General features: G+C 48.3%; 2 protein-coding genes across 2 annotated transcripts; both read right to left on the bottom strand.

The window, feature by feature from the left end:
* Positions 1 to 422: 422 nt before the first annotated feature.
* On the bottom strand, positions 423 to 11,582 carry ABCF3 (ATP binding cassette subfamily F member 3). Its single transcript, XM_080919310.1, has 21 exons — positions 11,447 to 11,582; positions 11,076 to 11,223; positions 10,875 to 10,954; positions 10,406 to 10,452; positions 10,089 to 10,186; positions 9,868 to 9,990; positions 9,458 to 9,724; positions 8,829 to 8,909; positions 8,681 to 8,740; positions 8,527 to 8,583; positions 8,407 to 8,429; positions 8,239 to 8,294; positions 7,934 to 8,134; positions 7,707 to 7,783; positions 2,650 to 2,694; positions 2,439 to 2,571; positions 1,814 to 1,902; positions 1,481 to 1,572; positions 1,186 to 1,318; positions 970 to 1,057; positions 423 to 882 (listed from the first exon to the last, which is right to left on the bottom strand). The coding sequence occupies exons 1-21, from the start codon at positions 11,517 to 11,519 to the stop codon at positions 724 to 726; spliced, it is 2,130 nt and encodes a 709-aa protein (XP_080775436.1). The 5' UTR covers positions 11,520 to 11,582; the 3' UTR covers positions 423 to 723.
* A 3,021-nt stretch (positions 11,583 to 14,603) lies between these two features.
* On the bottom strand, positions 14,604 to 22,812 carry AP2M1 (adaptor related protein complex 2 subunit mu 1). The gene is made up of 11 exons (XM_080918983.1): positions 22,717 to 22,812; positions 20,621 to 20,737; positions 18,855 to 19,120; positions 17,954 to 18,036; positions 17,314 to 17,449; positions 17,076 to 17,217; positions 16,557 to 16,676; positions 16,328 to 16,463; positions 16,132 to 16,229; positions 15,732 to 15,843; positions 14,604 to 15,199 (listed from the first exon to the last, which is right to left on the bottom strand). Exons 2-11 carry the CDS (start codon positions 20,692 to 20,694, stop codon positions 15,065 to 15,067), a joined length of 1,302 nt encoding a protein of 433 aa, XP_080775109.1. The 5' UTR covers positions 20,695 to 20,737; positions 22,717 to 22,812; the 3' UTR covers positions 14,604 to 15,064.
* Positions 22,813 to 23,554: the final 742 nt, after the last annotated feature.

Here is a 23,554-nt window from a genome sequence, read left to right on the forward strand (position 1 = left end):
AATGCAAACTGAAAACAACAGTTTCTTTTGAGCCCTAAAGGTCAAGATTATAGAAATGAGAGACAGGGCCAGGGTCCCCGGAAAGCAGTTGGTGAGCCATGTGAGGCCAGAATCCAGTATCAGTTCAAACTCCCAAGCAGCAGGGGCTGAGACAGCAGAGCCTACAACCTCCTCAGCTGAGGCAAATTCCAGGCTAGGGTATGAACACCAGAGCAATCCCAACACACCCTTCTCCATTCCTCCAGCTCAAGCCCACCTCAGGAACAGACAGATGATATCTCCCAACAATAGGAAGGTTGGACTGCTGTTGTTTCGTCTGTTTGACTGACAGTCACATCGCAGGAAAATACCAGAGAGCCTAGAACCCAGAGCAGAAAACCATGGCAAGCCCTGCCCATGAATGAGCAGAGAGGCAAAAGAGATCCAGAAGGGTATTTAATTTACATAGCAGCCACGTGGGGCCCTGTCAAGCTGGGCAGTGGGGTACTTATTACCCCAGATAGCATCCCTATCCTTTTCCTTCAGGACTGTCTTCATAGGCCCCTGGATAGGCTGCCCCACACTGTGCAGAGGATGCTCCAGTTGAAAAGAGAAATTTGGGAAATAAGGCTGTCCCCAAGTAGGGAAAGTCCTAAGCCTGGAGTTGGTTGCCTACATGGTAGTTCAGGGGTCTTGCAAAAACCAGTCCATGTCCTAGGCACAGTCCTTACTCAACTGGGGCCTCTAGAGGAAACCCTCCCGGCGAAACTGTTCTTGGAGGAGGGCCCGGTACTGGTCAAATCCTCCCTCAACCCGAGTGACACTGCCTTTCTCGCACACCCACAGCTCCTTGCACACCAGTCGGATGAAGCGCTCATCATGAGATACCAGAATTACACCACCCTGAAAGACAGAACAAAGTGCTCAAGGGATAAGATACCAAGGGGTGCAGAGCCCTAGGGAAGAAGAGGCAGGCAAGAACACGCTCACCCTGAAGTTGTTGAGCGCGTGGCCCAAAGCTTCAATTGTCTCCATGTCCAGGTGGTTTGTGGGTTCATCCAGAATATAGAAGTTGGGGCTGGAAGGGAGAACACATGTGGTAAGATGGTAGAAAACGGATTCTTATGGCACAAAGAAGAACCATTCTGTACTGGGGAAGAAGGGAAAATGAGAAGGCAAGACTCTCCTGCCTCCAGACAGACTCACCAAGGCATGGTCATCTGAGCAAAGGCTACCCGGCTCTTCTGGCCCCCAGATAAGCTTGCAACAGGGCGCATGGCCAGTTCTCCAGAGACGCCATACCGGCCCAACTGGTGACGATATTCCTCTTCAGGTCGCCCTGGAAAGGCCCCAACACCAGATGAGCTCTTGACCCAACTCACTTCTCAGTGCCTATGTTCTTATACCTAGACTTAGGGATCTTGCTCTAGACTGACCCAAGAAGGCCCAGCTGCAAGGATCAGCTAAAACACTCTTGCTGCAAACTGTACCCCTAACATACCAGGAAATTTTCGAGCCAGCAGTTCCACGGCACTGACATTTAAGTCTAGCTGTTCCACATGGTGCTGGCTAAAATAGCCTATCTTCAGATTCCTGGAGAAAAATGAAGGCAGGAAGCTCAACTGTGAAGTAGTACAGACAGCTGAATGTGTGAGTGTGCACACAGTTCATGGGGGGTGGGATTCCATCATCTGTGAGCTATGGAGTAGTATAGGGAGCTGAGTGTGTGAGGTGAGCATGCACACAGGTCATGCAGGGAATCAATTACCTGTGAGCTGTGTTGTAGTATAGGTAGTGTGTGTGTGCGTGCGTGTGTGCGGGAGAAATCCATTACCTGTGGGCATGCCTGATACCCCGAACAGGAGCCAGGTCCCCCATGAGCAGCTTCAGCATAGTAGATTTCCCAGCCCCATTCTCCCCAACCTGTAGGAAGCACGAGCAGGTTTATGAGCAGGAAGAATGTGCAAGCAGGGGCACAGAAGGGAGGGAGTAAGAGGAGCCCTGGGTAGTCCCAGCCTTACAACCAGAGAACTCTACGGAACTAGAGGAACCAGGGGCTGAGTCTGGCCCGCTAATCTGGGCAGAGAGTACTTTTTACTCATTATCTACCCAGCCTTTCCCCCCTTCTGAGGAAAAAAAACTTTTCCTAAAACCAAGCTAAAAACCCCCCTGAGCTTTAGCCTATGTTCTTGCTTTAAGGTTTCATGACTGTCATAATTCAGAACCAAGAACAGTAAGGTAAATTACTGCTCTATATATTTACCAAATGCCACATGCTAGGCTTCTCATCTCTGAAAACCCTGAGACTACAGAGAACACAGCAGTCAGTGTATGAGTTTCTGTGTCTGGGCTCCGCCCATTTCTCTTTGTACTCTTGCTTCTACTGTGTCAGGATTGGCCCAATCCATGCCTGTTCAGGAAGACAACTCCCAGGACACTCAACAGAAGAGCAACCATACCACGCAGATGCGGGACTCAAGATCAGCAGAGACAGACAGGCGACTGAAGATGGTGTGTTTAGGATCGTAGTAGAAATCCACCTCATCCAGCTGTAGAACGGGTGGTGAGAACTTCTCAAACCCATCAGGGAACCTGCAGGAGGTGAAAGGTGCAGTGTGCAGGCGGCCAGAAAGGCAAGCTCCCCATCAGCTCCCCTGGCTTAGCACTCACTTCAACACCACCTCTGATTCCTTGTCCACGGGCTTTAGTTCAGGTCTGAAAGGCAAGATGGAGAAATGATTATTTTAATAAGATATTAAAGCAGAAAAGAGAACATTGTGGGTAGAAAATTTTAAGCAGGGAAGGGAGACAGGAAGATGAGGGGGAGGGGTCAAGAAGTATGGAACTAAAATATACGAAAAAAACCTAAAAGATGTATAGAAAAAGGCACAAGGAAACCTGATACTTATTAAGCTAATTAAAAAAAATAAAGTTTCAGCTGGACGGTGGTGTACACCTTTAACCCAGTACTCAAGAGGCAGAGGGATCTCTCCGAGTTCCAGGTCATCCTGAACTAAAGATTGAATCCAGGGCTATACGAAGAAAAAGAGCAACCCTGCATCCAAAACAAAAAAGTGTTAATGGAAGTATCCTGTGTGTGGCAGCTACAAGTGCTCCCAGAACCTACCGATGGTCAGAGAGAGCCCCAGGCCAGGTGTGCCACTTGCACAGTTGGGATAACCAACTGCTGCCCTACTGGAGTTAAAACCTGTTCTACAGGAGGAATCTGCATCTGTCCTATAAATCAGACCTCGGGGGAGGTTATAAGCTATTTTTTAAATCAGCAGCATGTGACCATCAATTGCTTTCTAAATTACTACGTTTATCCCCATAGATTAGTCAGCTATAATCTGAGAAGCAGTAACTGACTTGTAACTTGTCAAAGTGCTGATGACACGTGACTGTTGAGTGCGATGTCATAAACAGAATGTAACATTCCTTCAAGGGCTTAAGGAACATGGTGAGGGGACGAGGACACAGCAGAAGGAACTAGAGCTAGAGCACGGGGTGGAGTGTTATGAACCATCTTCTGGGCATGACCTGGCCATGACACTCACTCAAAGCTGCTGCGATCACTGCACTAAATCTGCATGGGACTGGGCCTGTCCTGAAGGGCTGAGCTCATGAGCTCCTACCACTGAGGGTTTATAGACAATTAACGGTTGCTAGAGGGAGAGACATTTTCTCAGTAGGGTAGCCACTAGTGAACTTCTGTAAATAACAACTTACTCATTCTCTTGTAAGAAATCCTAAGGAAACTTAGTATATTAACAAAGTCCATCTCTCTCTCTCTCTCTCTACACACACACACACACACACACACACACACACATGCAGTAAAACAATTAACTTTATGTTGAATGTGATAACATAACCCACAATCCTACCACTTAGGAGGTTGAAGCCAGCCTACATAAACTTCTGTGTTATGTGGAGAGACCCTGACTTAACAAAATGACAAAAATTAACAAAACTTAAAAAAGAAATCTGTTCCTCTTATACAAGTAAATGCTTGGAGAAAACTCAGACTTGCATGCCTTCCATCTGCTGATGCTAGATATATTCTTCTACTACACTATCTGTTAAAAAAGACAATCATCTTTTTTGCAGAAAAAAACCCAAAACAAACAACAAAAAATCAGTACCCCGTAATCTTGGGCTAAAGAGATTATTCAGCGGTTAAGAACACTGGCCAATCTTCCAAAAGGACCCAGGTTCAACTCCCAGCACCAACATGACAGCTCACAACTGTCTGTAACTCCAGTCCCCAGGGTCTGACACCTATACAGACACACATGCAGGTAAAACACCAATGCGCATAAAATAATTAATTAAAAAAATGTAAGCTGTACATTTTTTTTAGGTGTAGTGGTGCATGCTTTGATCCTCACACAAGGGAGGCAGGAGTAGGCAGATCTCTAGAGTTCAAGTCCCACATGTTCTAAATAACAAATTCTAGACTAGCTACGACTATATATGAAGAGTATGTAGTTTCAAACAATCAATAAACCAAATAATAAAAATAAAAATTACATGTAATTAAAAAAATCTTTTTTTATATTTTATGTGTATGGTGTTTTGCAAGTGTGTATGTCTGCGTACCATATATGCAGTGCCGATGAGGTCAGCATAAGGTGTCAGTTTCTTTGGAACTGGAATTACAGACAGTTGTGAACTGCTGTGTGGGTGCTGAGGACCAAAGCCGGGTCTTCTGCAAGAGCAGCTTTCTCTTACTGCTGAAGCATCTCTTCCATGCTAAAAAATTGTAATGACATTTATTTGCCAAGCATGGTAACCTATAAGTTTAATTGTAGCACTTGAGAGGCAAAGCAAATGGATCTCTATGAGTTTGATACCAGTCTGATCTACGTAGGAAATTCAGATCAGCCAGAGACTCTGTCTCAAAACAAAAACCAGAAAATGTTACATTTACTGTTTGAGTGTGTCTGCCTGTGCGTGCAATGTGGAGGTCAGAGGACAACACGCAGGAGCTGGTCCCCCCCTCCATGAGTCCTGGGGGTAAAATTTGGACCATCAGGTTTGTTGGCAGGTCTCCTGGCTGAATAGTTCCCCAATTAAAAAATCTCATCTTTCAAAAGATTTTAAAACAATGTTAAGTTTGTGTTATTAACTGCATGTTGTACGTGTGATGCAAGAACTCAGTACATTGCCTGAGTTGGCCTTGAACTTTAAGTCCTTGGAGTTTAGTCTTCCCTAGTTTAGAGATGACAAAGACAGCCCCAGCTGCCAGTCTTTTCTGGGTAGCTTTTACCCTTCATATTCAGTGATGACTGTTTCCATGTCAGAGCTGTAAGCCTTATGAATTTACTCTTTCTCCCAGAATTTCTAGAAAGATTCCTTCAAGATTAAACCCTCAATGAGACATTTCATTAGTCATGGAACTGTTAATCAAAACTACGATGAGCTGTTGCTTTTCATGCACTAGAACAGTGGAGACTGTAAGAGTTATTAACAAGTGTTGGCAAAGAGACAGGAAAATGTCAGTTCCCATAGGCAAGTAAAACAATGTGTCGTTTTAAAACAGTCTGGCAAGCCAAAAGTGGTGGCAGTGATGCCAGCCTGTGAGAAGCAGACACTCCTGGAGCTCAAGGCTAGCCTGGGCTACAAAATGAGGGATTGTCTCAACCTAAAAATAAAATGACTGGTCTGGACTTACAACCACAGGTCCTTTTTGCACTGCATCCAACTATTCTAGCCAGCCAGATTTCCCAATCTTCACCAAGGAAATGTCTCATTGCAGCGGAGACCATTACAGAAAACTACAGCTAATCAAAATGCAGAGTTGTGGAGCCCAGTCACAATGGACATATTCCACAATACACTGCAGCACCTAAAGCTCAGAGACCTTTTAGGGAAGAAGGGGTGGAAAGACTCTAAGAGCCAGAGGATCAGGGAGTTTGCTATGAGAGTGTGTTTCCTAGCACTGTCAGAAGCTACACCCATAAACACTCACCAACATGACTCCCCAAACATGAGTTGAATGAGATGATGCCAACAGACATGCCAAAGCTTGTGTATGTGGGTGGGCATGTGAGTGGGTGGGTGTGGAGGAATATGAGACCTCAACTCTATACAAACAACTACAGGTAACCAAGAAATACCGAGAGCAGGAGGACGTCTCCCTTGTGACAGAGCACACCAGTTGGTATCCAATACCAAATAGTCAGCCCTGAAAACACATGAGGAACGTTACGGACTGAACAAGTTATATTCAGAAATATGTTCATATACATACGCAGATGTAACAGCAATTAATAAAAGGCTATGAACTGAAATAAGAACAGGGAGGAAGGATGAAAAGAGAGAAATGATATAATTGTGTCTCTAAAAGAATTCATGAAAAAAATCTAATATGAACTATATTCACTTTCTAGTAAGATTTGTATTAACTGTATTTAATGTAAAATAAACATTTATTTAATTAAAAAGCCCAAACCAAAACTGGCCTGAAAGTCTGAGTTGCTAGGGTGTTTGCCTAGTACAGGCGGATCTGAAATCTAATCTCTAGCACTGCACAAACCCAGCACTGCCCACAATCTCAGCCTCGAAGTCAAGGTCATCTCTGGCCATGTAAGGATTTAAGGCCATTTGGGATCTCTGAGAGTTCAAGGTCAGCCCTGTCTACAGAACAGCCAGAGTTACACTATCTCAAAAGCAAAACAAATAGAAACAAATCCAAAACTCTGTCTCAAAACAAATAAACAAACCTAGCCTGCAGATTCTTATAGAGTTAAACACTAGGGTCAACTGTGGCAGCACATGCCTTAGTTCTAGCACCTGAGAGGCAAAGACAGGGAAGTTGCTTTAACATCACCACTAAAGGTGAAATCACCACGTAACCCAGCAAATCCATTCCTAGATATGTACCCAAGTAAAACAAAACCTAATGTCTGTGGAGGGGAGACGGCAGGGACTCAAGAGCACCCACTCCTCTTCAAGAGGACCCAGGTTTGGTTTCTAGCACTCCCATATTTGCTTACAGCCATCTTTTAGCTCCAGTTACTGGGGACTCAGCTCCCATTTCTGGCACCTGACCAGACACACACAGACACACACACACACACACACACACAGACCTTTACATACATGCAGGCAAAACACATAAAATTTTTTTAAAAGACACAAAAATCAAAAAATTTGTACATAAATGTTCATAGCAAGTCAGCTTGGTGGCTCACATCTGTAATCTCCATGCTTAGGAGGCTGAGGCAGGAGGATTGTTGTGAACTAGCCGTGAGTAGAGGTTCAGACTGAGACCTCGTCTCAATCCCAACATCCCTTAGACAGACAGTTCATTATTCTTAAAAAACAGATTAGGATAACCTAATGCTCATCATCTGACTCAGTTAAAAAAAAAAGTGTTAGATTCATGAAATGGAGCAGTATTCCACCAGAGGAAATAATGTCAACATTACAACATGGCTGACCCTAGAAAACACAATAGTACAGGAACACAAGAATGAGACTTGGTCTGCCCCAGGTCCTAAGTTTACTCTTTAGTATGAGGAGGTCAAAAAGGCAAGACACTAAGCAAATACATAGAGACAGATGATAAATTTGACACTGCAGGTGCCTGGGTGAGATTAGTGTAAAGCACTCTGCCTCCACCCTGGAGTAAAAGCTGTCTGCCAGCTCATGGGGACCTAGGATGGAAGGATGAAGGGTGGCTTACACAATATGGAAGGAATGAAGGACTCAGTACTCACAGCTTCTCCAACATCTTCAGTTTACTCTGCACTTGAGAGGCTCTGTTTGCATTGTATCGAAAACGGTCAATGAAAACCTACAGGAGAAGTAGGCAGGACTTGGTGGTCAAGTTCCCTCACTACCACCAACTCTGACGCCTAGGGATGGGGCCCATAGACAGTCTGCCTCCCTGCCCACCTACTCTGACACGTAAGGACAGACCCCCAAGTCCTGCCTCTCCGCACACCTGGATGTGCTGGCGATACTGCTGCTGTGCCTCATACTCGCGCTGCTGGTTGAGTAGCCGCTCCTGCTTGCTCTTGATGAAGGTCTCAAAGTCCCCTCGGTAACCATCTAGCCGTTGGCTGTGCAAGTGGATGATGTCTGTGGCAATGGCATTCAGGAAGTTTCGGTCATGAGAGACAACTAGGATAGTGGAGGGCCACGTCTGAGGAATGACAGGATGGCAGGCTGTTTGGAAGGGTAACTAGCCCCCAGTGTGTCAGAGGCAGACGACCTCCAGACCCACTGCAGAGCCTTCCCTAAACTCACCTGCAGATAATTCTCCAACCACAGGATGGCCCTTACATCCAGCATGTTTGTGGGCTCTGGAGAGGAAGCAGGGAAACACATACTTGGTGATAAAGGGCTGGAGAACCAGGAACAAGGAAACTATCATCCTGTCTAGTTCTCAAGTCAGTGTAGCTCCTTCAAACTCACCGTCTAACAGCAGAAGGTCTGGCCTATGAAAAAAGAATACAGGCATGAGATTTCAAGGCAAGAGATGTGTTATGGTGTCACACTGTGTTCCAGTCACATTCTCGGGCTTGAGGGACTCACCTGGCAAAGAGAGCCCGGGCTAAGGCCAGTCTCATTCTCCAGCCACCGGAGAACTCCCTGATGACGAAAGACTCTCGTTAGCGCTGGGTGTTTATCAGCACAGGCAGGTGCGGAGCCAGCAGTGTTGAAACCAAGAATGGCAGAGCTCACTCACCTGGTAGGCTGCTGCTGCATTTTAGGGGTAAAACCAAGGCCCGCAAGAATGACTGATGCTCTGGAAAGGAGAATGTGAAGAATCCCGTTGGAATAGATCAAATGAGGGAGTGGCTAACTACACAAGAGACCAAGTGAGGCTTTGTTACCTGGCAGGTGCCTTATCTGCCTCAATCTCCTCTAGCTTCGCATAGATTTCTGCCAGCAGTGCAGCTTCTGAGCCCTCTGCCCTGGGAAGGAAGGAGACCCAACCAGGTTATGGAAAGCCGTGTCCAGCATTCTCTAGGTCGGAAAGCAGGGGCAGCTAGGGTGTTATAGTTCTACAGGCCAGATTCCAAGTTCTGCTGCTCCCTAGGGAGGCCACGAGAATTATGGAGACACTATCTAAGGGACAGTGTCTTTGTCAGGGTTTCTGTTGCTGTGATGTGACACCATGAGCAAAAGCTACCTTGGGGACGAAAGGGTTCATCTCAGCTTATAATTCTCATCACATCCATCACTGAGGAAAGTCAGGGCAGGAACTGAAGCAGAGCCACAGGGAACACCACTTACTGACTTGCTCAGCCTGCTTTCTTACTGAACCCGGGGCCAGCACCCTGGATGGTACTGCCCACAGTGAGCTGGGTCCTCCTACATCCATAACCAATTAAGAAAAGCAATACATTCTATGAAGGTGCTGTCCCAGTTAAAGTGTCTCTTCCCAAATAACTCCACTTGTGCTAACACAGCCCAGCCAGGACAGAGCTGCTGCTTGTACCCTCCAGCCTGAGGCCTTCACCTGCCAGCAGCAATCTTGAGGCTGAGCTCCCGTTCCTGCCGTAGCAGGTCCTCTCGGATGGTGTCACTTTCCAGCACACTCTGTAGGGCAGGGGTGTCATCTCCAGCAACTTCCTGCTCTACATGCAGTAGGGAAATGTGGGCTGGAACACGCAAGCTCCGGGTGGCCAGCATCTTTAGCAATGTTGTCTTTCCCAGACCATTTCGTCCCACCAGCCCGTAGCGTCGGCCCCATGCCAAGTTCACATCTGCTCCAGCCAGCAGTACCCTGAAGGGGCGGCAGAGCAGAGATGAAGAATAGTGTAGAAGCAGGAACAAAGGAACTAGAACACTGCTCTAGTTCCACCAAACAGTTCACAGCTCCATGTTCTCCTTTAGTTAGAAAGATCCAGTCACCAGCCATTCCCTCACCTGTCACCAAAAGAGACATCGAAGTTCTCAATGCGCACATCATAGGACTTGTTCTTGCCAGACGATTCCAACCGACTCTCTTTTCTGCTGCCTGCCTGGCTAGCTGACGCCTCCTCCAAGACTCTTTTAAAAAGAGAAATGGACAGTTTTGAGGGCTCCCGAACGTCTTTCAATACCAGAATCTGTCCTGCTTCCTGCTGAGTCCTTCTTCCCAAACTCACAGAGGGCTGCTGGTCTTCAGCGTTTCCTTCTCTGAACGCCTCTCCTGCTTTGCCTTCAGTCGAGCTTCAGCCTTTTCTAGTTTCTTCGCATTTACCGTCTGAGTGAATTCCAAACACAACCAGTTCATACTAGAGTACAGATTCAAAAAGGAACTCCAGAAATCACTTCAAACAAACCCTTAAACCTACCCATGATGACACATAAGCAAACATGCAGGGAAAGACACACCAGAAATCTCGCCCAAAGGTATACTCATGATTTAGTAGATGGTCAACTCTCACACCCACCACAGCCCCTTCCCGTATCTCCTCCTCACCGAGGACTGTTCCCTCTTTAGCAGGCCTGGAAGTTTGGTGTCACAGTCTGTAAGTGATAAGAAAAGCAGTCACCTTCTCCATGAGAGAAGGGAAATGAAGACTTTGAGTGACTAACAAGAACTAAGAACAGTTTAAAATAGTTTTATAACGCCAGAATAGATGGTCATTATCCTTGAAGTAAAGGACAAAAAGATCTCACATGTTTTCTTTAAGACCATGCTGTCGGTTAAGGTACAAAATTGGCAACACCAAGTCTGTTATCTTTACAGCCGATATACCTCCTACTATAGACAATAGCTTGGAGAGCCCTCCAACCCCTATTCTCCATCACAAGCCTTTATGTTCACAAAAATACCACTAGCTCCTACAAGCCTTGTTGAAGAAGAGATGGTGGGACCTGAGCTGCAACGAGGAGGTGGCTGGGGGCGGAAGCAGAAGGCAGCTAGTTCAATCTCCCCTCACTCTCACCGTAGTTTTCCATTATCTTCGACAACTGGATGGGGGCGTCCAGTAGTACCTGGCTGTTTCCCTGGTTCTGAGGTTCAGCCCTACGTGGGAAAAGAGAACGTTGTCAGTTGGGAGAAAAAATTTACAGCCTTCAGACCTTCCCCCACGTTTGTACTCCATTCTCCTCCCTTTGCCCATCAACTCCATTCCCTTGGCACCTACAGGCGTAGCGTGTTGTACATGCGCTGACAGACAGCCCTAATGCCCGCGTCATCCTTGCTGTCCCCGGACACTTCTTGCAATAGTTCACCGACAGCTTCCACCAGGTCATCCACAGACTCGAAATCCGCGCTGCCACTGTGCAAAACACCTGAGCCGGGTACCGCAGAACAAGACGGACACCGGGTAGGGCGGATACAGCAGCAGTTTCAGTGTCTGTACAGCTCACTCGGGGCTCCAGACCCCACTGGCCCTCAAGACAAGAGGTCACGCAGAGGAGAGACCAGATAGCGGTCCGCTGCACTGTCCGCCCTCAGTCTTCCCCCACGATCTCCACTTTGGCCTCCCCAGGCAGTTAATCCAGTTTCGCTCACCGGTCACGTAGTCGAAGACCTGCCCGTCAATTTCTGGGAACTCGCTCCGCAGGATATCGGCACAAGTCGCCATGTTCACTCGGGATCCAGTCTGCGCAGTCGTGGTGAGACTTGGGCCTAGGACCGCCTCCCTGCCCTTCCTCCCCACTCCGAAATCGAACGCCACGTCCCAAGGAGCATGCGCAGGGATGACGCAAGAAAGCAGAGGCTGCGTGAGCCCAGGGGGCGGGTCTAGTGGAAAGGACGCAAGCGCCTAAATCCAGCAGGCGTGGCAGACTCTGCGCCTGCGCAGTTTCACGTATACTTTAACCACCTGTCAGGGGTTTCGCTGCGATCTAGAACGTAGTTGTATCGAGGGGTGTGGCATAGTCGTCCCAGGTTTGTGTCGGAGCACAGCAGGTGCTGCGAGAGGACTAGACACAAGCTATCGTGGGAGAGGGCTGCTTTGCAGCTTGGACGCCTTCCCCACAGGCGCTGCCCGCCCACCAAGTCCTTTAGTCGTTTTAGGCGTTTTGCTAAATCACGCCAACTCTTGAACCTCGACGTTCTGCTCAGTCTGTTAGTCCTGTTCAATTGAATCAGCTTGGTGAGGACCAGCCTTTCGCTTGCCCCTTTTCTCTGTCCTCAGTTCCTTCACACTTCATAGGTGTTCAATTGGATCATTGAGAATGTTCAGTTCTGTTCTTCCACCACCCCAAGGCACAACCTCACCCACCGCCAGAAAACCAGAAGCCCTTTATAAATTCATTGTTTATCCTCGGTCTACAAAAACAGATTTTTACACCCTGAATCTCAGTGTCTGTAAAAAACACCCCCCAACACACTCGATTTGCAAGTGCTGGAATTACAGGCACGTGACTACACTGGACTGCCCATTCATCCGGCTTAAGCATTGTTGCAATGGGGAGCTGCCAGTCTTGGTGTTGAAAGTTTTAAAAAGCTATCGGCATGCCTGAGGTTATAGCTTAGTTGGTAGAATGCTTGTCTAGCCTGAAGCTTTGTGTTTGATCCCCAGTACCTCATAAAACTGGGGGCCGTGCCATGCTAGTGACCCCAATATTCAGGAGGCAGTGATAGAAGCATCAAGAATTCAAAGTTGCTGGGCAGTGAGTTCAAGGTCACCCCGAGAGTTCCAGGACATCTAGGGCTAAAGAGAAAAATCTAAGAAAAAAAAATCAAGGTCACCCCACTGCAACAAAATGAGTTTGAAGCCAGTCTGGGGCCATTTGAAACCTTGTTTCAATTCTCCCGGTCTCAGTAAACTATTTAGTATACCCATATGCATATAATCCTAGCATTTAGGAGACTAGAGCTGGCAGTTTGGGAGTTTGAGGCTATTCTGGGTTGTACTAACATCTGCATAAACAGAACAGCAAATGAACCACTAAATCTAATAACCAGCTTACAGTAAATTCAGGTTAGGGGTTGGAGAAATGTCTTGGGGAAGTGCTTGTTCTGTATGTGTGAGGACCTGAGTTTGATCTCTAGTACCCAAGTAAAAGTCAGATGCAGTGACATGTACCTGTAAGTCACCGTGGTCTATTTTTTGTGTAAGAAAATATACTTAAGCGCTTCCAGTTTAGAGTTGGGAAGTTAGTGGCTATATAACTGAACTAAGGTATCAGGAAATCAGGGAGAGTTCAGCCCCAGGACAGGGGATCTGGGGTGAGGACAATGGTAGAAAAACAATGGGAGATGGAAACTGTCTAGAATATCAGCCTATTGGGGGAAAGGGGGCAGGATTTTAAAAAATTATATATATATGGGGGGGGGGAAGATTAGGGACATTGTTCTGTACCTAATCATATGACCAGCTGGGCATTTTTATGTTTTTCAGACTGCTTTATGTTACTGTCTCCAGTACTGTGAAGTGAGGGGTATCTTTACTCACACACCCTGGATCCCAGTGCTGGGTAGGCAAGGGAAGATCCCTGGGACTTGCTAGTTAGTCCACTGAACAAAATCAGAGTTCCATGTTCAGGCTTCTACCTACCTGTATATGTACACAAGTACACCCAACCACCCCCCCCCCCACACACACACACTGGAAGTTAAGAGCTCTTGCTGTTTCTCCAAAGGATTGGGATTTTGCTCTCAGCATCCAAGTGACTGCTCACAACTCTTTTCAACTCCACTCCCAGGAGAATCCAACGCCCCCTTGTGGCATAAGGAGTATTGCATGCACGTGGTGCAAGTAAACTACTCATAGACATAAAATGAAAAGAAATTCAAAAATAGCCAAACACAATTAGGGGCTGGAGAAATACTCAGTGGTTAAGAGCACCTACTTTCTTACAGAGAACCAAGTCTAGTTCTTAACACCCACATCAGGTAACCCTTTATGATTTACCTATAATTCCAGATACAGGGGATCTGATACCATAGCTGGATCCTGTGCACCATAGAAAATTTTATTTGGTACCTTATGTTGTTAACACACACTGGTGTTGGCTATGAACTGATTAAAATGTTGAAGTGGTAACAGGACATGGGGATCTGTGACATTTTTCTTATGCTTTGAAATTTACTCTAGTAAACCTTTTTTTTTTTAGTTTAAAAAAGCTGAAACCTTGTAAGGTCTGACTGGTAATGGGGCTCTAACATACAAGGTCTTTGGGAGAATTAATCCCCTTGGAAACTCTAGAGGAATGAAAGTTTTTCACCAGAGTTTGACAAGATGCATGGGGAAAATATCTTTCCTGCAAGAACAAATACAAATCTTGCCTCTTTGTACTAATTAGGAAACCTGCATATTTGCAACTGCACTTGGGATACGGAGGAGGGAGGACCCTGAGTCCCTCCCCCCCTCCCGCCCCCAACTCAGCTCACACAATGAAAACCCATCTCAAAGCAAACAAAGCGTGGAGTGGAGCACATGTCTGTAATATCAGCACTTGGGAGGCAGAGGTACAGGGATCACCAAAAATTCAAGGACAACAGTCTGGTCTCCATAGTGATCTCCAGGCCAGCCGGAGCTACAAGCAGCAAGACCCAAACCAAACAAAGTCTGGCATGGTGCACACTTCAATTCCAGCACTCAGGAGGCAGATCTCTAACTCTGAGGTCAGTCTACACACATTCAAGGGCAGCCAAGGCTGCAGAGTAATAACAGTCCCATCAGACCCTCCCAACAGCCCCATTTACATTTAGCCAGCAATTCCACTCTACAGTTTATTGGGTTTATAACTGGACAAAGTCACACATGTACAAAACGAAGCTCATACTATTCCAAAGCAGAGTAGGGACTAAAGACTGGGGATCCATTACTGGCCTTTAGGGGAGTTCTGAAGTGAGGGTAGTCAACCTTCCCACTGTAGAAGTGTGGCCACAAGGGTAGAGAGAAGAGGGGACCACCTGGCTTTGGTCACAAAACTCAGGGCCTGGCACTAAGCCAGGACAGTCAGAAGGAAGAAAAGCCTCAAAAACTACCCTCCCAGGAAGCCAGGGACTGCCTGACCAGTCCCACTGTGACGTGGCTGGTTCAGACTTATACTCAGGGCTATTGGAAAGGGAAGGCAGCAGAGCAGGAGGGAGGAACAGCATTGGTGAGCGGTCACTAGGGGTACTTGGACCTGTGGAAAGGGTGGGTGGGGAGGTGGGCTAGCCAAAACTAGGCAGCTAGCAACGGGTTTCATAAATGCCACTGCGGCCAATGTATCGCACCCATTTGATAACATCATGGTCACTGTAGTTCAGCTTCGGTTCGAATACCTTCAAGTAGCGCACCTTGAGGCCAGAAGGCGCGAATGGCACCTGAGTAGAGAAAGCTCCAGTTAGGAATATGGCCTCTCTATCACAGTACTCTGGCAAGTCCCATGGTTCACCCACTTCATCTACCACACGTGTTTTTGAATGACTGCGGCAGAGGAGGTGGGGGGAGTTCATAGGGGACTAATACATGAAGAGAGCTTTATTCGAGACTTACTAGGAATCAGCTTATGTCTGAAGCTGACCCCAGTTGTGATGATTCCTCTAATGATTAGGTAGCCAGAGCCTTTAAACTACCTATCCCTGTCAATACTGTGGACTTAAAAATAAAGCGAAGAAAATGATGTGTCTCATTCACACAAAGCAAATGTTTCTCTCGAACTATTTTGTGACAAATCAAGTAGTCCCCTTTGGTCAGTTTAAACGCCAATCTCTATCAAAAGGGAATGGGTTTATCAATTCACATTTCCCAACCTAGGCCCAGTCCCTCATTCCTAAGAAGTGGAGTCTAATCCAAATGATCACAGACTCCCCCATCACACCCAGCCGTGGAACTACACCCCCTCCTCTGCCATACCTCAAAGTTCATGGAAATGGGGGGCCGAGCCCATTTCTTCTTATCATTGGTGGGCAGGAGCTCAATCTCTGCGCTGATCTGCGATTCCTTCATGCCTGCCATGCGCTTGATCCTATGAACATAGGGGAAATGGGCAGAGGCTGAGGTGGTTTGTTACACCTTCAGCACTTGGGGCTGTAGCTTCTTCTCAGACAGATGGGAAAGCTCTCTCACCCAGACTGTATGCCTCAGACACAAGACAAGGGCCAGTGGGAATATTCTTGGAAATTAGACACATCAACAAGCACAAGTGTGTGCACACACAGCACAAGCACAGGACCCTGGGGACGCATGCACTGTTCTCATACCCCATAACCCACACAATAACGGGAAGGTACACTATGGCATCCTGAAGACTCACTTCCACACAATGGCGTTCTCGCTGGCCTTGTACTTGGCCTTCCCCTTCATGCAGATCACTTGCACCCCGCTTGTGTTCAATGGGGTTGGAATCCTCACCTAGGAGGAACACACCTGCCAATGAGTCCTGGGAAGACCTGGGTCATCTGTCTCTACTTCTGAGACAAGTTACCATTCCCCAAGTCCCCAGTCCCCACCTCAATCTTCTGGGCTAGAAGTGAGGGCTTGAAGTTGGACTTGATGACCACCTTGACCTCCAGCTTGGTGCGTCCCACCTCCCGCACCAGTGGGATCACCCGGAAAGGAAGAATGATGTCCTTGGTCGTACGGTATCTTTGGAGGAGAGAACACATGTGACAGATAGCACAGAGCCAGTCCTATTCTCTTCCAGCTGCACCCCTGCCACCTCCACCCCTCCCATGGTACCTCATGAGCTCAAACTCTCCATCAGGAGGGATGAAGCTGATGCTCCGTTCAGAGTCAAACTTGCTGAGTCGCACACACTGGTGGAAGGTGCAGTCATCGATGGCGATGGACTGCTTACCGCTGTGGACAGAGCAGCGATCAGATAGGTACAGTACGTGTTAGAGTAACAGAGCACGCCATAGCAGGCTAGCCACACGGATTATTGGAAGCATCTAGAACACAGCTTTCTGACCTGGGACTCCCTGCCCTGCAGGTTTGAGATGTGGAAGAGCCTTTGAGATTCTTATCACCTGAGAACTTTATTGCTGGGGACCAAACAAAGGACCTTGCTCTCCAAGGACAAAGATAGTCCCTTCATGTCTTATCATCAATGCCAAGACTAACCAGCCAAGGATGACTTGGGAAGACAGCAATGCCAGCAGAAATGAACTCCAAAGGGAATCTGGGGTTCACTGGGCCTCACTGGACTCTCAAAGGCTCACCCATCTTTGTGTCCCTTGACCCCCCAGACTCAGGTACCTCTTGCTTGTTTCATCAGCTGTGCCTTTGCCCTGCTTTTCTATGACAATCTTGTCATTCATCCCAAACTTGCACTCAGGCATGCCACTCAGGTAACTCTTCATCACCACCCGGCCTGACACATGGGCACTCAGCACCTGCCCTGGTGACAGAACAGAGAAACGGGGAGCAGCTAAGCCAAGCCAACAGGCCAGGACCCTCCCAACCCCCACCAGTTTCATCATGAGAAGACACTCACCCTGTGGGGACATAAGCAGGTTCACGCTTTCCAGAACATCCAGGAAGAGTTCATTCCGGCGATACTTGATGCCTTCCCTCCGCCAGCCAATCTGCCCAGTCACCTGGCTGGTGATCTGAGACTGTTCTTCTTTTGTCTATATGAGGTAAAGGTGGCCAAGACCTCATTCCTCTCCCCTCCCATTACCCTCCCCCACTGTGTCACACCGCTGTCTACAGGACAGAGTGACGGCACTGCAGTGGGAGAAGTGAAGGAACAACTTACCTGATGCTAGAGGCCACGAAGCCAGCAAGGTGCCAACAGGAAGCAGCATGGTAAAGAGACAAAGGGAGAAAGCCATGAGGCTTGAGTCTGGGAGGAAAGCCCATGTGCTTCTCTGAGGAACACAAGGCTGCAGAGCAGCCACACCCCTGCCCTCCATGTAGAAGAAACCAACTGAGCTATATTGCTGGTAATAGAGATGCTGAATTGGCAGCTTCTGGGGTAGGAGAGCTACCCAGAACAAAAAAAGGACTGCAGTCATGGTAGGAGGCTGAGGCCAGCACTTCCTGTCAAGAGCAAGCTTGTGAGTGAGGGATCATTAGAAAAGAAAGGAGTTTGGGGTCCCCTTACTTGTGTTCTAGACAATTAATTCAAGTACCTGACTCTTGATACCCTGTTGGGTGATGAAGGTTTTCAGGGCACCTGTCTCTGAGTTCTGTGGGTAGCCAAAGTCCAAAATCTCTGTAAAAAGAAGGGAATTAATAGCCCATCAGGGGGTGTATGCCTTTAATCCCAGCACTCAGGAGGCAGAGCGTTAAATTGAGGCTGGCCTGGTCTACAGAGCCAGTTCTGGCACAACGGGGCTACACAGAGAAACCCGGTTTCAATAACAACAACACAAACACAAACAACAACAACAACAACAATAGAAAGGGAATTACTAGTTCCTGGAGAAAACAAAAGGCTCCTTCATTCCAGTTCTTCCTCTGCCCTGGATATACTGTCTAGCACAGGTTCTGACACTGTGCAGAATCATCTACAACAAGGTCTTCTAACTTACAGCATTCAGCTTACGATTTGTTCTTCAGAAGAAAATATAACTTATTTTTCAAATGTAAAAAAAAAAAAAAATCACAGAAGAGTCACCCACACAGAAGAGTGGGTAAGAGAATTAAAAAAAAATCTCTGAGACTTCCTTTTCTCCAGAAAACAGATGGTGGTAAAAGGGAAGTAGTCACAGATGCTAGAAGAGGAAAGAGGACAACCAAGGGCCTATATAACTTCCTCTTCAGGCTCTGAAGGAGCGTTGAGGTGAGAGCTGGGCTCAGTTTGTGAGAAGGTTAGGTGAACCTCAGCCGGGTTCCTGACCCCACCAAGACCAAACCTCCTTACCCACCTGCTGAGTATCTTTGTGTTTTAATAACGTGTGGACTTAGACTGGCTGCATCAGGGACACAGAGAGCAGAGACTCAACACTAAAGCTCAGAGGATGCTGGTGTCTCCAGACCCCTCCCAGATGGGTTAACCCCCAGCACGGCCACCAAGCCCCCACGCCTCACCGTCCAGCAGCTCGTATATGAGCACGAAGTTGTTCTTGATGTTCTCCTCACTGATCTTGCCGAAGTAGGCAGCCATCACATCGCACATCTTGTAGAGGAACTCAAACACCATGGCAGCGTTGACATTCTGCTTGGTCACTGCTGCCAGCCAGATGTTGGACCGCTTAACATGGAAGAAGCTGGTGCGAGCGATGTTTGTGACAGGGCTGCGCACCTGCTGCCGTGCGTGAATGACGTTGACCCGGAAGGCATCCACGGCATTCCTCCTAAGGGGAAAGATGCACAGAGGCGGTTCAGTATTTCTGTACACCTCACCCCATGAGGATCACCCACAGATGCTGGCAGTCCTGCCCTAGGCAAAATCAAGACCTAAACCACTAGGGCTCTTCTTATACCACCAGTGTCATGGGAAGAGGCCCTGCATTGGCCTGCTACCTGATAATCACCAAGGGCACATGTAGTGTTAATAAACTGACTCCTAGCCCTGACTTTACTTTCCCAGATATACCCCAGCTGCCCCCTCTTTAGCTTTCTAGGAAGTTCCAGGCCCTGAAGAGAAGGAGATCTCTAGCCGGCCCACCAGTGGGGAAAACCAACTCTTCTGGGGGTTGGACAAACTAGTATGACCCCAGAAGACTCTGCTCTGAAGGGTGGGAGGGGCTATGGACCATGCCATCTGCTTCTCTAAGGTCCAATTCCTGAAGTTAAGGGGATGAAAAATGACGAAGGAAAACAATTTGGGGGTTAGGACCCCCAACCCGCCTGTACCTGAGCGGCAGCTTCACAGGCTGCTTACCTATTGCTACATCAGCCAATGAGATGGGATGAGAGAAATGACGTCAGCAAGAAGAGGAGAGTGACGGCAAGGAGAGAGAGGGTTAAACGACACAACACACCAAGGTGGGCAGCACATACCATGAAGGAGAAGCAGACAAGACAGGCAGCAGGTAGGGAGCACACTAAGGCATGCAGGGTGTCATGTGACCCAGCTGTGGCACAAACCAGGACCATGCAGGGTGGGAGGAGCCGGAAGGGGCGGAACCAGGTTCACTTTGGCTAGGCACTGCCACAAAGTCTAGGCTAGCTCTACCACCAAAAAAAAATGGATACAGCCACACCAAACTAGCCATGTGCCAGGGAGGCAAGAAGGCAGGAGAGCCACCATAAGTCTATTCTGTGACTATTTATCTCAAGCTACTTTGAGAAAGACAACCAAGGCAGGAAGAACCAGAGGAGCCTAGCCTCAGGTTAGTCAGCAAGGAGCCAGTGTGAAGCAGCGTGAGAGGTGGGGTCGTAGGAGCTCTCCAGATCCCAACTACAAAGGCAGAATGAGCCACAGAGCCTAGCAAGCCTGTTCACAACCATGGAGGGCCCAGAAGAACTGAAAACAGCTGAGTCAACAGACTAAAGAGGGGTTTTATGGGGATCTAGGGAAGGCTCCTCTCAATATGAGAAGGATTTGAAAGCAAGATTTAGATGGATTAGTATCAGCACACACACTAACTGCACCCACTGGAGATAGTGCTCCCTCCTAAAAGGAAGAATCAACCTGACCAGGGAAAAGCTCCCATCTTCAGCCACCAGACCAACTCAAGAGACAGGGAGTAGGAGGGGCAGGAATTCCTAACCTTAGGGGGTGGAGGTGTCATTCAGTGGCCCTGGGCCTAGCAGCTAGGCCAATGCTCAGTGGGAACCAGGCTATATGGCATGCTCAGGCTGAGGCAACAGGGAGGTTGGGGCACAGCACACTCAGCCAAAGGACTTACCCGATGTCATCTCTGTAGACCCGGGAGATAAGCACCTCCCCCTTGTGATTGTAGATGAATAAGCCTCCGATCATGGTGGCAGCTCAGTCTCTGTGACCCATTGCTCTGAGAACAGACCTAGGTAGGAAAGGTGGGAGCAGGGAGAGGGGAAACCTTTAGAACACTTGCCAACCCCAGTGGGGCTGTACAGGCTTGCCTTTTCTCCTGACTCGGGCCTCTGGCAAGTGACCCTGCGGGCCTACCAAGGAAGCCCCTCCTGCTCGCTCAGCGATGCTCCAGTTCCTGTTTACTCCACACTGGGTAGGAGACTGTGTGGGGCCCAGGATTAAGGCCATTTTACCCAGCCTTTTCTGAGGGCCGAAGGGGAGAGTAACCGCTCCCCCTACTCCTTCTTCACAATGCTGAGCTCAGCAAGGATTCTTTTCAACCCCCCTGCTGTGCAGACTCTCACTCCTGGCGGGCTACTTCCAGTGAGTGACAGAAGGCTGGCCCGAGGATGCAGTAATGGCGGCGGCAGGGATTTAGTTGGCTTGGGCCTGGGCCTGCCACCAGGCATAACCTTTAGAGCAAGCACTACCCTTCCACGAAGGCAACAGAGCATGAACCCTCCATTAGTCTACACATTCCAGGAAAGGGTGTACAGGGTGAGGTGGACAGGAGACAAGAGGCCCTCAGGCTGTAACACTGACCTAGGAATGTGGCTGAAACAGGCACATCCTTCCCGGGCAGTGAGATAAGCAGGCAAAGGAACAGCCCAGTGCCGACAAACACGCAATGCTCCAATGATCCATTACTAACTTAGTAAGTTCTTAAAAAGATTTCATTCTCACCTTCATATATGCACATGCCTGGGTGTGTGTGTGTGTGTGTGTGGAAGCTAGGTGTCAGATCCAACACTGCCCCCACCCCAGCCTGAGTTACAGGCAGTACTGAGCCAAATGGCATGTGCCAGGACTTGAACTCAGGTCTTCTGGAAGAACAGTAAGAATTCTTAACTGGCCATCTAAATTGAGACCCCAGATCTGCCAAGTCAGTCACTTATGGCCTGGTGTTCACTAAACAATGGGCAGGGTAACAATTCCTCAACTGCCCAAATTATTTGGGTCAAAATTAAGTTAGAATATTTAAGGAAATGGGTTAATCTGGTTCTAGATTACCTGTATTGGCCCAGGTATTAATTTCACAGATGTAAGGCCAGCCACAAGTCAATTTAGGTTGTGAATACACTTATCTTACAGTTCAGAGAAGGTGAGGAAAAAAAAAATGCAAAACGAGGTTGAGCCTTGAGCAAAGGACTAAGTCCACAGGTATAAACCGTGGGTGGGGGATGGTGTGTGTGTGTGTCCCCTGGACAGAAATGGAGTATTTAATTAAGGCTGTAATTGCTAGCAATAGACCAGGATGACCTCACAGCAGCAAATACAGCTATGGGAGTCCCTAAAGTTCTCCTATGGCAAAGGTCATAGGAGCTTTGGAGGAGCAAAACACGGAGTAAAGAGACAGACAGGAGAAAAAGAGAAAGCTGAGAGACGGGGCCTACTCTTCTGTTAATGAAGCATGGGGGGGGGGGGGGGCTGGTGGAGTTTTTCCTCAGTAGAGGGAGGAGACATCTAGGCCGGGGAGATGTCACCACGGGATGCGGGGGCTGTCACAGGTCTGAGGCTTCTACCTCAGGGCTGAGCCGTGGGGATAAACCAGGAGGAAGGGATCTCTTCGTGTTCAAGAGAGACCTGTCACTGTCCAAGGGAGTGGCACCAGGGGATGTCAATGTTCTGGGGGATGGGGGAAATGGGAAACCTCGGGGTTGAGCGGTTGTCAGGATTCTAGGGATGGGGCGCCGCGCGGCGTCCCCGGCTCTAGGATTCCGGTCCGTGTCTCTCCCGGAGACGCCCAGCGGGTCACGGGAGGGCGTCGCTCCCCGCCCTTGCTGCAATCGCGCCCAAGGCACCCCCGCCCGGTCGTCTGCTCCCTCCCGGGTCTGAAGACTGAGGCCACTCCCGGGTGCCGGCAGTATTCCACCCAGCGCAGTGCAGGGCAGGGCACCACGCCACCCTCGCCGCCCGGTAAAGACCTCTAAGTTAAGCTTCCCAGCTCACCTGGAGTCAGCAGCCCCCACAAGGCAGGCCTGGCCACTCTTGGATCCCAAGATGTCCGCCCGCCCCCAGCTCGCCAGTCTGCTGCCTCGGCTTTCACTGCAGTACTCCCGCCCCGCCCCGCCCCGCCCCGCCCCGCCCCGCCCGCAGCTGCGCCTGCGCGCCTCCAGCGGCGACTACAAGTCCCGTCAGTCCCTGCAGCTTTCAAGCTGACACGTCTGAGAGCTCTAAGTCTAGCAAAACTACAACTACCGACAGCCTTCAAGACAGAGCCGACGTCGGCCTTCCTGCGTCTTGCTGGTAACACGCGTCGTGGAACACTCCATTCATTCATTGCTTCACTGAGAATCCTGGGAAGTGTAGTCTCTGCAATCCTTCCTGTTCCTAGCTAAATGAGGTAGGCTTTTAAGAGATCAAAGCCGTTTGTCCAAACCAATTGTTAAATTTTAAATTACTAGTCTTTTATTGTCTCCAGATTTCGAAGAGTGGCTATGCTCACTTTACAAACAGAACTTGCATAAGCTTGTTATTGCTGAATTTACTACTTAAAAAAAAAAGATTTACTTAATGTATATGAGTACACTGTAGCTGTCTTCAGACACCAGAAGAGGACATCGGATCCCATTACAGATGATGGTGAACTACCACGTGGTTGCTGGGAATTGAATTTAGGACCTCTGGAAGAGCAGTCTTAAGTGCTCTTAACTGCTGAGCCATCTCTCCAGCCTGACCTTACTGATTTTTAACACCACATTTAATTATCCCAAGGTTTTATATATATTCCAGGATAGGACTGAGTCCTTTCTCAGGGATCCAAACAGAAAAGCTGGGAAAGAAGACA

Source organism: Micromys minutus, assembly GCF_963924665.1.
Source record: "Micromys minutus genome assembly, chromosome: 7".
Taxonomy (NCBI): Eukaryota; Metazoa; Chordata; class Mammalia; order Rodentia; family Muridae; genus Micromys; species Micromys minutus.